Source organism: Amblyraja radiata, chromosome 9 (genome assembly GCF_010909765.2).
Source record: "Amblyraja radiata isolate CabotCenter1 chromosome 9, sAmbRad1.1.pri, whole genome shotgun sequence".
Taxonomy (NCBI): domain Eukaryota; kingdom Metazoa; phylum Chordata; class Chondrichthyes; order Rajiformes; family Rajidae; genus Amblyraja; species Amblyraja radiata.
The window spans coordinates 17,563,192-17,577,470 of NC_045964.1; the positions used below are offsets into that span (position 1 = coordinate 17,563,192).

Genomic DNA, 14,279 nt, shown 5'->3' on the forward strand with positions numbered 1-14,279 from the left:
TAACTGATTCTAGCAGTTTCCCCACTACCGACATTAGACTAACTGGTCTGTAATAACAAGGAAGCCAATGGATGTAGTAAATTTTGTTATATAAAATTTGGTCTCTGAAGTGCCCCATAAACGATTACTGCATTAGATAAGCACCTATAGACTTGAACATAATAGGTTAAGTCCAGGGGGTCAGATATGGGGCTTTATGTGTGGGCCAGATATATTGTCAGTGCAGAGGGGCTAGGAGCAAGGCCAAGTGTGCATCCAGAGTCATGGTCTGGAATAGTACTAGGTGTGCAGTCAAAGCTGGGACAATGGGAGTGTTCAGCACTGGGAACCTAAGCAGGTAAGCAGCTATGATCAGGGTAGAATATGGGACAGGTGTAAGGCTGGACTCAGGGTCAGGAATGAGAGAAGGTATGCAACTGGAGTCAGGGTCAGGAGTAGTACCAGGTGTGCAGTGAGACCCAGGTTGGTCAACATGGGCCAAGTGTTTGATTATAATCTGATTTCCATACATGAATATACTAAGATCATTCATGTGCTGCACCGGTTGATCAGAGCCTGGCTCTACTGTGGAATGTAGCCTAACCTTATTCATAGCAAATCCAATTTAAAGCATAAATAGTGCATTTAAGTTAAAAGACTCGCTACAGTATGCACCAGATTGCACAATTTCAAAGGTACACAAAATTGCTGGAGGAACTCAGCGGGTGCAGCAGCATCTATGGAGCGAAGGAAATAGGCGACGTTTCGGGCCGAAACCCTTCTTCAGACTTGCACAATTTCAAGTTGGAAAATGCAAAAACTCTATACTACTTGGAGGGGGACACCCCCCTCCCACACCCTCCTCCACCCCCCCACCCCCTCCCCCACCCCCTTTGGTCGCTACGCTCCCTCGGGTTTGGTCTCTCGCAATTTCTCACTCCCAACTCTCACCCAATGTTGGCAGCCCTGCGTTTCGGGCCTCGAACCAAAAAAAGGCACACATGCATACACACACCACACATACACAGACACACACGCACATACTCACACATATGCGCACACTCACACACATACACAGGCACCACACACACACACATACTCACACACAGACACCACACGAACACACCATACACACACGCACACACACACACACACAAGGCACACACACATACACACACACCACAAAAACAAACACTCACGCACACACATCCATCTGCGTGTGATGTGTTCCTCCAGCCTCTGGAGGTCCCTCTCAGTAAACTTTAGAAAAGGCTGCCTGGCCCTTGAAAATCACTGCTGCAGCCAGGCACAGGAAGCTGCACTTCCATTGTGTTAAACACTCCTGTTGAATATCACAGCACTTTTCAAAGCAGCATTGGGGAGAAATGCAACAACATTTAGACACTGCACGCGACTGGTTAGACTTTATTCTGAAACCCATCCAAAATTCTGGTGTCTGTCAACCTGCACCGTTCACTCACTCCAATTCCCCCATCCCCACCCCACACTTTGCCCAGGTCCATCAACACTCCAGATTTCAAACTCTCATGACTACTTAAATTCCTCCACACATGTCCCTCCCTACCTTTATAACCATTAGACTTTAGAGAAGCAGGCCCTTCAGCCCATCGCCTCAGTGCTGACCAGCGATCACCCCGTACCCTATCCTACACACTAGGGACAATTTACAATTTTACCGAAGCCAGCTAACCTATAAACTTTTACGTCTTTGGAGTGTGTGTGGAAACCGGAGCACCGGGGAAAAAGCCATGTGGTCACGGGGAGAACGTACACACTCCGTACAGACAGCACCCGTAGTCAGGATCGAACCCGGGTTTCTATAATAATAATAATGGATGGGATTTATATAGCGCCTTTCTAATACTCAAGGCGCTTTACATCGCATTATTCATTCACTCCTCAGTCACACTCGGTGGTGGTAAGCTACTTCTGTAGCCACAGCTGCCCTGGGGCAGACTGATGGAAGCGTGGCTGCCAATCTGCGCCTACGGCCCCTCCGACCACCACCAATCACTCACACACATTCACACACAGGCAAAGGTGGGTGAAGTGTCTTGTCCAAGGACACAACGACAGTATGCACTCCAAGCGGGATTCGAACCGGCTACCTTCCATTCGCCAGCCGAACACATAGCCCATTGTGCCATCTGTCGTCCCGAGTTTCTGATGTGAGGCAGAAACTCTACCACTGCGCCACCGTGCAGCCCCACATCGGGACGTTTTTATGTTGAAATTATGATACAATGCAAGTTCCCCACTGATGAACTGATGTCGATGTCAGAGTAGAGAAGGTTGCAATGAGGTCATGGATGGAGATTGTGGGTCAGACTGAAGCTGAGTTTGCATTTGTTTTGTGCTCTTAACTCAAACTCACTTGTATATTGCTGAAAGCAAAGTTTGATCTGACAACACAATTGCACAGCTTTTTACGTAATTATTTCTGTATATGAGAATTGCAATTTATAAATGCAGTTTAAAATAGCATCTTCTAATAATAAACATTTGATATTCACAAGAGTTTCCTCCCGCATCCCCAAGACGTGCAGATTGGGAGGGTTATTGGCCTCTGTAAGTTGCCGCTAGTTGAGTGGTGGAATCAGAGGGAAGTTGACGGGAATGTGGGGAGAAAGAAAAATGGGATTAGTGTAGGATCAGTGCAAATGGTTGTCTTGAACTGTGTGGCAAAGAGCCTGTTTCGTACCGTATTACTTTACAACACTGTGACTTTAGACTTTAGCAGGGGCGGCATGGTGATGCAGCGGAAGAGTTGCTGCCTTATAGTGCCAGAGACCTGGGTTTGATCCTGACCACGGGTGTTGTCTGTACGGAGTTTGTATGTAGTCCAACGTGACCACATGGGTTTTCTCTGGGTGCTCCGGTTTCTTCCCACACTCCAAAGATGTGCAGGTTAATTGGCTTTGGTAAAATTGTAAATTGTCCCATGTGTGTAGGATAGTGCTAGTATATGGGGATTGCTGGTCGGCGCGGACCCAGTGGGCCGAAGGGCTTGTATCCACACTATCTCTAAAGTCTAAAGATACAGCATGGAAACAGGCCATTCGACCCACCAAGTCCGCTCTGACCAGTGATCATCCCGTACACTAGCACTACCCTACACACACTAGTGACAATTTACAATTTCCTGAAGCCAATTTGACCTACAAACCTGTACGTCTATGGAGTGTGGGATTAGACCAGAGCACCTGGAGAAAACCCACGGGGAGAATGTACAAACTCCGTACTGACAGCACCTGTAGTCAGGATCGAACCCGGGTCTTTGCCGCTGTGAGGCAGTGACTCTACCGCGGTGCCACCGTGCCGTGGAGAATCTGACCTCCATTCAGGAAAGATGGACCCCTGACAAGAAAGGCTAGTTTGGCCGGGAGGTCATGTGATCAAAACTCAAGCGTGCACTCAAGCTGGGTTGAAGCACTGAGCCTTTGTAGTGTTTAATACTAACAACAACAGCTCCGCTGCAGGCCTGCCGTTAACAATGGCTTTTCATTTCAAAGAGCACGCTCTCCAAAGTGTTTTTCCTGTTGAGGTGAACAAGGCTGCAGTTTGTTTTGACTGGGGAATGTTTTGTAACACTATCATGCTTCAGCTCCAGGGGAGTGCTCGGCCAGAGTCCAATTGCTGAGAGAACAAGAATTAGCACAGAGAGACAAAGTGTGGAGTCGGCCGTTCTGCACCGCACCCCTGCAGATCTTTGAAAGAGTCTCCCGATTAGTTTCACCCCACTGCTCTTATGCCAAGACCTTGTTAAACTTTTCTTTGTTTCAAATTACCCATGTCCTCTGTAGAAGATACTGTTGAATATGCTTCTGACTCGTGATTCCGCCTCAAAATAACCATTAGGGTAAAAAAACAATCACTCCTCATGTCTCCTGCCTCTATTTTTGTTGCCAAACCTGAATGTAAATCCTTTGGACTGAAGGGCTCGGGGCGGCACGGTGGCGCAGCGGTAGAGTTGCTGCCTCACAGCACCAGAGACCCGGGTTCGATCCTGACTACGGGTGCTGTCTATACGAAGATTTACGTTCTCCCCGTGACCTGCCTGGGTTTTCTCTGAGATCTTCCGTTTCCTCCCACATGCCAAAGACGTACAGGGTTGTAGGTTAATTGAGTTGGTAAATATGAAAAATTGTCCATAGTGTGTGTAAGGTAGTATTAACGTGCAGGGATCGCCTGTCGATGCACACTTGGTGGGCCGAAGGGCCTGTTTCCGCGCAGTATCTCTTTAGTAACTTGTCAGTTTCTTTGTTGAACTAAATTAAGGGGCATGCTGTAATCAAAAGCACTTGAACAATTGGTGTTCAACTCTGATTACTGCCGCTAGTCCCCATGGAGCGAGATCCTCCCTTCCCCGTTACTTCCTGGTAATTTTGTAAACTTCTGAAAGACCCCTTTTTAAACCATATGAATTGTAAAGGGGATAATTCCGGCCAACATGTCCCTCCAGGTTATCATGTTGCAATCAAATAGATGCTAATTCCTGTGTAGGAAGGAACTGCAGATGCTGGTATGTACCAAAGGCAGACACAAAGTGCTGGGGTAACTCAACGGGTCCGAAATCATTGACACGAAGTGCTGGAGTAAACCAGTGATGCTGCCCGACCCGCTGAGTTACTCCAGCAATTTGTGTTCTTCTTCTTCTTGCGTATGGCGTGCACAGCCTAAAGTTGTAGGACAACTTGTTCTATTTGATCTTATTTGATTGTGCACGCCAGATTGATTGCATTCGTTGAAACAGGGCGGACCACGTGAAGGTTGCAATCTCCCACCCCACAATTTGTGTTGACGCTGCCTGATTTGCTCATTTACCCGGAGAAACAAAGGATGTTTGCCATTTCAGGTCGGGGCGGTCTGAAGAAGGGTCTGAACTTGCTGAAGACTCCAGCATCTGCAGTCTCTTGTGTCTCCAATGTAATTTCAATGTAAACTCTTTACAACAGTGGCATCGTCTTGCAGAGGGTGATACATCTCTGAAATTCTCTACGCCCAGAGGATTGTGAAGGCTGAATCACTGGGCCAAGAGAAAGTAGATACATTTTTTAAAGGTAGTGGACATTGAGGGCGATGGGAAACTGGCACAGAAGAGGAGATGAGGCCCGGGCACATCAACTATGATGGCATTGAACGGCCTAGTGGTCTACTCCTGCTCCTATTTTATCATGGTGTTAATTTTAGAGCTCTTTGGTTTTATCGTATAAGGTCCAAACGTTGTGATTTCTCAAACAGTACTTTCTCCTTCTTCCGTAGCGGAACAGGAATGAAAACCGCGCCGACCATCCATTCTGGTGGAGGCTCCTTGTCCTCCTCTGTGCTTTAATCTTTGACCCGAACGAGAATGCGGAGGCCGCAGGTCAAAGGTGAGGCTGAACCCGCCCATTCCTCCCCCGCCGAGCAATCAACTGTTGGAGCGTTACCACGAGTGGCACTAAGCAAGAGAACAATAGGACCCGTTTGAAGATGCTCACCGCTGGTCGGATGGTGTTTTTTATATATATGAACATTCGGTGGAAATAAAGCATGGCTTGCCACTGACATCCAGTAGGCACTGTTCATCATCACGTGCTCTTCACCTGCCAACAGTGCCTCTTCCTTCAAGAGCTGATCTCCTGACCAAGACACCTCTGAACTCTGAGAAGAGCATGTTGTGCTCCGTCCTCTCCATTCCTTCGAAGCCTCCGTTTCCATGGCAACAAAGAAAAACCACAAGACGAGTGCATCGGTGAGGAGGAATATTGTCAAGATGCGTCTTGACCATCGGCCCACCGAAGTCGTACCAAAGAGTCTTTCGTACTTGAGCAAACAAAATGTCACTGGATCCCCAATGGTGGTTTACGTGCAATCCCTTTGAGGCTTAACCTGTGTTTTGTTTCCATTCCACACCAGGTCCTGGCCCTTCGCTCCTAGCCCATCATCACCAGCACCTTCCCTCCCATCATAAAGCTGTAAGATGTAACAAAGTGAACCTCCCCAAGAACCATCCTCACTAAAAGGGGACGGGTGAGGTGTTTAAATGTTTCTGCTCACTGATGCACCGAGATCACTGGCTGTCTCCTCTATCCCTGCTGAAAGCTTCGTTTGTCAATGGTTCATTTAAGATTTAACTTTACAAGTCACTTCTGAGACTAAAGAGTTTTAAGGCATTCAAACCTGAAATGTCCTAATTCTCTGGCAGGCCAGTAGTTTAAGAGTGATCAGAACAGAAGCTCCTTCCCTGGGACCTTTCCTCTCCTCTTCCCTTTCAAAGTTAATTAGCTTTTGGATAGAGCTGAAAAATATTGCCGAACAATTAATTTCTTTACCAATTTTTGTTTTAAACGTGTTTGATGGACGGGAGAGAAGAAATGATAGTCAGAGATCGCAAAGGCACCTTGAAGATGTCTACCCAAAGTCACGTTTTACAGATAACTTTCAGGGACCATATCCAAGTGCTCTTATTAAAGGAACCCTGACAGTGTGAAGCTACACTCAATGATACACGCAAGCATGAGACTCAATGAGGGAATGGTACTGGAGGGCAGGTATGGATAACATGAGTGATCATGGACTCGTTTCCCTTGGTGGCAACTGGTACTGTTTATTACACACAATATTCCAGCAAGCATTCATGTGGCCTTAATCTGCCGCTGCCATAACCTCCTCAACACACCCTCAACGTCCCCATTGTTAAGATGACACCTCAAGCTGAATATGACAGCATCTATAAGACAGTTTCCAATATTATGGGATGAGAGATCTAGGGTGTAAACAGTTGGAATATAAATTGCCTGGCAAACCCTCTTGTAGTTGGAATTTCAATCCAGCATATTTCAACGTTTCCAATTTGATGTGGTCATTATCAGCCCAATAGTATATTCATGGAGGTGGTGGCAGATATATTGTGCCAATTGTTCTGCTGTATCTGATTGTGCCCGGCCACTGAGATTTCACCCGCCTTGCTGACATCGCACCACGGGAGGTGCACGATTAGCACTAAGGATCTGTAGGGTTTGTGTGGCGATCCCCACCGTGTGTGCCTCCATGTTAACAGAGGTCGCCTGTGGACATCGAGGCTTTGATCAAGTGACAAGGTTGGGATCTTTTAATGAGCATTAAAATAGAAAAAAGTTCTGGTGACAATATTTTGCTGAAGGATGGCTCCATGATGTTCCATATTTCAAATATATATTTCCAAGTAAGAATGTGTGATGATACTCAGACATTCGACATAACACAGTATTTCACTAGCAATAGCACCCACACTTAAAACCAGTCAGCACACAACGGATAACATTCCCTGGTAGATGGAAGTACATTTTGGGGCAGTACTTTCGCCAGTCTGCACTAGTACTTGTGTAAAGGTTCACAGACACACACACACACAGACGGAAATTAGAACAAATATCCACAGTATGTGCAAAAGACTGTCCCAAGTGCATCAAACAAGATCTAATTCATAAATGCTGGGTCAAGTAGCAAAGGTGGCTCACACGATGGGATAGGGTCTCAGATCAGAGACAATTGCTTATTTTAGTTCAGGAACTTGAAGGAAAAGTGGCGCCGCGGTAGAGTTACAGCCTTACTGCGCCAGAGACCTGGGTTCGATCCTAGTGCGGTTTCCTCCAACACTCCAAAAGACGGCCAGGTTTATAGGTTAATTGGCTTGTGTATGTTTTAAATTGTCCCTAGTCGCTGGTCGGTGCAGACCCACATTGTATCTCTAAAGTCTAAAGTAACATCTAATGAAAAAGACAATTAATAATAACATTGGGGCAAACATTTAGGATGACAAATCTGGAATTTTCAAACAAACTCTTCACTAAATAAGCCTCCACGAGGTTCTGTATTTCTACACAGCCAGATCCTCACGATAGCTTTTCCAACACATTGCGAGTCTAGAACAACTTCAGAGAAATGCACAACATTTGCTGGTGTAATGCAGTGGGCGAGCTGCATTTTCAGAGAAAGCAGTTTGCAAATGATGCCTTAAACCTGGTCCAAACTCTAAAGATAGACACAAAAAGCTGGAGTAACTCCGCGGGACAGGCAGCATCTCTGGAGAGAAGGAATGGGTGATGTTTCGGGTTGAGACCCTTCTTCAGACCATAGTTACTCTCTCAGATGGAAGGAGGCAACTTTGCTGCTTTGGAGGAGTTACACTGGTGTAGTGGCCACAATTTATCCCTTTGTCAGTGTCACTGGAAAGCTGATTAGCCAGCTCCTTTTGCACATGTTTTCTGGGGTCTGCAAATTGGCTTCAGTACTTTTTAATCTCACACCAGAAAATGGACTAATAAACTATTTTACTGTATGTTATTTGGTACTGGACCTCACCCTGTCCCCTTCCCCAGTAGTAATACCATTCCCTGTAAATATACTAAGTGATCTCCAGTGCTTGGTCTGTATTCCTAACTGATAAGTCTTAAGAGATGTACGGCTCAGAAACAGGCCCTGCGGCCCATCAAATCCATGTTGCCGTTACGTCCATCTATACTAATCCCTTTTACATGAATTAGTCCCATAGCCTCCTATCATCTTTGCATTATTGACCCATTGCTGAGATAGGTGATCAGTTCCATGGACAGTCAAGTGAAATGAAACCTGTATTTAGGATAACTTCTCTGTCCTCAGTTCAGGCTTGCCACTAGGAATCCACTCTACACAATCTCTCCCTCCTCCTTCTCTCTTTCTGTTCTATTTACAGCATCTCTAATTGTCCTTCAGATAGATCAAAACATTTCACTAGAGAAATAAGAGGAGGAAGGAGCTAATGAAAGGCTCCAGACATTTTAATTAGTGGGACGTGGGATGGTGTGCAGGAAGTAGTAATCTTTTTTCTGATTCCTGTTGTTGAAGCCTGCCAGTTTCAATTAACGCTTTATTCCGAATGTTTCGTCTCAGGCTATGTTTCGGATAAACATACCCCATCTCCATCTGATTGCATTGTCCCATCTATCCCCCTTGCCGTTCTCTCTTGAGGCTCTCCACCGCTTTTGCTGTCTCTACACTTCTTGATGTCTCGTTCTTTAATTCTGTATCTCTCTCTCTCACTCTGTCTCTCACTCTCTCTCTCTCTCTCTCTCTCTCTCTCTCTCTCTCTCTCTCTCTCTCTCTCTCTCTCTCTCTCTCTCTCTCTCTCTCTCTCTCTCTCTCTCTCTCTCTCTCTCTCTCTCTCTCTCTCTCTCTCTCTCTATCTCTCTCTCTCTCTCTCTCTCTTTTTCTCTCTCTCTCTGTCTCCTTTATCTTTGTTGCCTCCTTCCTTTCATTCTGACCATTTCCCGTTTATTGTCTCTCGGTCAGGTCCTTTGTATCTCACAATTTATTTCATCCTTGGTTCCTTCTCTCTCTCCACCTTTTCAATTTCCATCTCGTCCTCCTTTCCCTCTCCTTCCTGAATCTTTCAGCAATTGGCATTGGTTGCAGCCTATTTAGTTTAGTTTATTGTCAAGTCCGTTGTTTAGTGAATGAGCCATGCACTGGGGTGGGTTGTAGCAGTCTATCAAATGTTGCACAGGCAGATTGTTGAGCAGATAATGGGACCAAAGAAATACAATTTTCTGTAAATCAGCACAAATTTTTCCTAACATTCAGTGAAAATTTGGCAGATCTGTGATCCAACCAGGATACCTGTCTTTGATACATGGCTGGCTAACCATTTCCTCTGACATAAAATTAATGCTCAACATTCATCTCTAGTTTCGTTTCTAACATTACTGTAATTAGTTTGCAAGATGGCCGTAGTCCTCAAAACAACCTTCTTTCCCCTGAATTTCCCCCAGATATGCTCACAGCAATCTCCTGGAGACCAGCCTTTAATTCCTGGAAACTCCCAAGGACAAAGTGTAGGTTTGGCAACCATCAGGAAATGGCGTGGTGATTAGACTGCGCTGAGCTTCGTCTTTGAATGGTAAAGACTATGGGCTGGAGATGAGCATTCTGTGTTTGACAGACTGAGTAGCAGTGAGCTTGAGGGTGTCACTGTCAGAATGTTTCTGAGTCTAGATGTGGTATCTTTGACAGCACGGTGGCGCAGCAGTGGAGCTGCTGCCTTACAGCGCCCGAGAGCCAGGTTCGATCCTGACTACGGGTGCTGTCTGTACGGAGTTTGCACGTTCTCCCTGTGACCCCACGGGTTTTCTCCGGTTTCCTCCCACACTCCAAAGGCTTGCAGGCTTTGGTAAAATTGTAAAATTGTCCCTAGTTTGTAGGATAGTGTTAGTGTGTGGTGATTGCTGGTCTGCACCGACTCGATGGGCAGAAGGGCCTGATTACGTACTGTAAAATTAAAACTAAAATGAAAATCTGCCATGAATTTGGAGGCAACTCCAAATTTGCTTCTCGAACCATGTGTTGCCTGTGACACAAATGCCCATCTAGAGCGTGAACTCATAAGGTCAAGTGATAGGAGTAGAATTAGAGCATTCGGACCATCAGGTCTACTCTGCCATTCAATCATGGCTGGTCTATCTCTCCTTCCTAACCCCATTCTCCTGCCCAAGAGGCCTGTTTCCACGTTGGATTTCTGAACTAAACTAAACTAAACTAGAATAGAGCTCTCACAAAAATTAGCAACATTGTCCAAAGACACATTAGCAGCAGCGTTGCGGTGATTTGCACTGAGAACCATGCACTAAAATGGGAGCTGTGTGCTTCCCAATGGGAGTTTCATGGAAAGCTCCCAATGGTTGTATCATGGCTGCATTGGTCGCTGGAAGGGTGTTAGTTCTCGATAATCTGCATGAAATGCTGCCAAGGGGAGGCTTAGCGGGCACTGATAGACATACCTGCTATGAGTGTCCCCACTCCACTGGATCATGGGCTGGTCAAGGGGCCAGAGGTCAGAGCACACAGCCCCGACCTGAATTGTACAAAGGCATCGGACAGTGAAGGGATATCCCAAGGGAGTTCCCATTACCTTCAGCACTGGGATCCCAGGCCAGCAGACACCGTGGGCAGTCATGTCACCGTACAGGCGCTTCGAACCATTTCTGATCATGATGTGTTCTTCGTTTCCACATCAGAGATACACCATAGGGTTATGGAGCCGTAGAAAGATGCAGCGTAGAAACATGCCCTTCAGCCCCATTGAGTGTGCATTAACAATCAACCACCCACTTCACACTAATCCCCCACTAATCCTAATCCTACAGCTCCTAAACTATACAGGTCATGCAGGAAACACGCAGGCCGCAGCTGGTGACACCATTAGATGCATGACTGACGTCAAGAAAGCACATTAAGGTGATCCCCACCCAGAATTGACTGGGCCACGTTAATAATGGGTGCGATTTCAATTGGGAAAAGGTCGTCAGTGGGGTTTCACGTGTGACGCATGCTTGAACGACGGGCGTGGAGGCTTTCAATCTCCAGGCTTTTGCAGCACAGGTCTCCTGAAGATAAACACACCTGCTCAAACATGTATTGTGCATGCAAGCACACATTTTCCTTCAGTTTCATGGAGTCATCCTTTCAGTGAATTATTTTATAGTTTCACCTTCACAAGTGCCTCGCCTGGGGAAGAAAGTAACTTTATTAAGCACCTTCCTCCTCCCCCCCCCACCTCCCGACACCTTGACACTTGATCCACCTGCAATTCTACTCTCTTCCCCCCTCCAACCCCCGCCTCTTGTAGAGTTTACTCGAGAGGAACGGCAAGAGCAAATGCTTGTCGACACACTGTTCGGGCAGCTTTCATAAGTGCAGCCATTCTTGCAGAAGTGACCAAATGTTTCCTGCAATCAATTGAACACTGAGCCAGCTACCACAGAAAGACTGCCTGGGAAATGAACAACTGATCAAGGAACTCTACAGAAGTTTGTCAATGACTGCTGACATCAGCCTTGGAAGAGGTGCAAGGGAACTTCCTTTTTTTTTGCTATAATTTATTCTGTGTAATTTATTTTTTTGTGTATTACTGATCTCGTTTTTCTAGTGTGCAATTTCTCTGCGTTTCATTGGGGCGGCTGTGCCAGCTCGAATGCAACGGCCTGATTTAATCGCGTACTGGAACTGGAACCTTAGGGTTGGAAGAAGGAGAGTGCCGTGCAATCGGAAAAACAAAGTCACGCCGACTTTACGCGGGAAAAGGCCGATGCTCCTTCTCTGAGATTACACTGAGATGTCGGGGCAGCTGCCTGCGGCACCTCAAAGAGCAGGAACGGCCCTAGTTGAGTGTTGAAGCAATCTTATCCAACTCGCCAAAGCGCTCACCTCACTGACCCCCTTTGACCGCGGTGAGATGAGCTATGGTCCACTTCAGGGAAGGTCACTTGACTCCGTCGCTCAGAGATTTTGGGCAGCTCCAGGGAGGAGAACTCACCTCTGCAGTCAACTCTGGTGTCTCGTGTGACTAGCTCAATGAGATGTGAGTTGTCATTGGCGGTCTGGAGGGCGATGAAAAGAGCTACGTGTCAAACTTCGTAGCATCCGCTCCTCTTCCCCGGCCCATTTCTTCGTCCTTCAATTGCAAAGCTTCGAGAAGAATGAAATGTGATCCGAAGCATTGGCGTATATCATGGATCAAGACAAAATGAAGTCAGGGGCAAAATATGCACAGTTCCACATTTCAAGTCGGTACTTATGTATCGTCTCTACAATCAGACAAAGTATGTACAGATTTATCTCCTGAAGTGGCAGATTCTAGCCGGTTACGTGACCTTACAATAGAGGAGTGCCCAGCAACCACCAGCGCGGGACGCCAGTGCAAAATCATCTCCAGAACCTGGATGTAAATATCACCATCACATCTCAAAGTGAGCACGGTTTGAGAACGTGGACACCTCATTACATGCAAGAGGACCATTGCATTACATGCAAGAAAACCACTGCATTGCATGAAAGAGAACCACTGCATTGCATGAAAGAGAACCACTGCATTGCATGAAAGAGAACCACTGCATTGCATGCAAGAGAACCATTGCATTAAATGCAACAGAACCACTGCATTACATGCAAGAGAACCGTTGCATTCTGTGGTCCACTCGGGAGCTTCAGTTTCCAATGTCTTATCTTTGCAAATTGACTTCTCTTCCGAGTGGGTGTCCCTCAAACTACTTACATGTCGACTACTCAAGGGGTGCTTTGCAAACTTCAGCCAGGGATGGCTAATGCATGCAAGGCTGTTGTTGAAAGACAGCCATTTAGGCCTCCTGTCAACACCTGTAAGTTCGCGGCACGAAAGTGCACCTTATTCAGACCTCTCTCAGGGGAAATATAATAAGTTATGTTATTTTGGGAGGGTGGCAGTGGGGGGAAAGCATGTAGCTGCTGCACCTGCTTAGATGTGTTTAGAAAGTGACTTTTATTTCCATGAGGCAAAAAACCTGTATAAAAAACACACAAGAAGTGGGGTGACATTGAAGGTCATGTACAAAGAATAACACCCGTGTTACCAAAGATAGACACAAAGTGCTGAAGCCACTCAGCAGGTCAGACTGTCTGAAGAAGGGCCCCGACCCAAAACGTCACCTGTCATTTTCCTCCAAAGATGTTGCCCGACCTGCTACTCCAGCACTTTGTGTCTACCTTTGGTGTAAACCAGCATCCGTAGTTGTTTGTCTCACCCATGTTACCTTGTTGGAGATTCAGGAGCAGTGGGTTGCGAATGTAACAGCTGAACAAGATAATCACACTATCCGGAGAGGTAGATGGAGAGGGAGCAAAGATGAGGATGAAGGAAGTACTTGGGAGGACATGACGGGGATAGCCGTGGATTGTCTGGAGTAAGATTAGCCACGGGCTTTAGACCTCTCCTCCCACAGTCCTTGCCCGCCCCATGACCCACACATCATATCGGGTATGAACAAGGAGGGCGCACCCCATCATGTAGACCCCACCCCTGTGTGATGCATCTTTGCAAAGAGGAACCCGACCAATAAAGAATTAAAGGAAATAAATTGCACACAAAGCATGGACCATTGGCAAAGTAAGCATTTATTTACCATTTTGCAGTTGGCCTGAGAAATTGCTTGGTAGGCTTTCATTAACTGTTAGCCAAGGTTAATCCAGATATATGTTTAAGAAAGGTTATTCCAGCGGGCACTCAGGGAGTCGTAGATTTGCAAATCACAGAAGCAGGACATTCGGTCCATCACGTCAATGCTGACCATTTTGTCCGTCTACAATCACCCCACTTGCCCGCAATAGGACCACATTCTTCCATGTCTTGGCTAACGGTGTCTGTCTGAATGCCTCTTGAAATGGTAATCATGTCTGGATCCACCACCTCCTCTAGCAGTGAGTTTAATATAGCAACCACTCTTGGTGTCAAAAAGCCTACCACTCTGGTC

General features: G+C 46.4%; 1 protein-coding gene across 3 annotated transcripts in view; it reads left to right on the top strand.

Moving 5' to 3' along the window:
* bmf (Bcl2 modifying factor) overlaps positions 1-6,712 on the top strand; it is a 62,390-nt gene extending 55,678 nt beyond the window's left edge. For all 3 annotated transcript variants that reach the window (XM_033026798.1, XM_033026799.1, XM_033026800.1), the window contains exon 4: positions 5,263-6,712. In XM_033026798.1, coding sequence (XP_032882689.1) covers positions 5,263-5,376 — 114 coding nt within the window. In that variant the 3' untranslated portion in view covers positions 5,377-6,712. The remainder of the gene's footprint in view (positions 1-5,262) is intronic.
* The last annotated feature ends 7,567 nt before the right edge of the window (positions 6,713-14,279 follow it).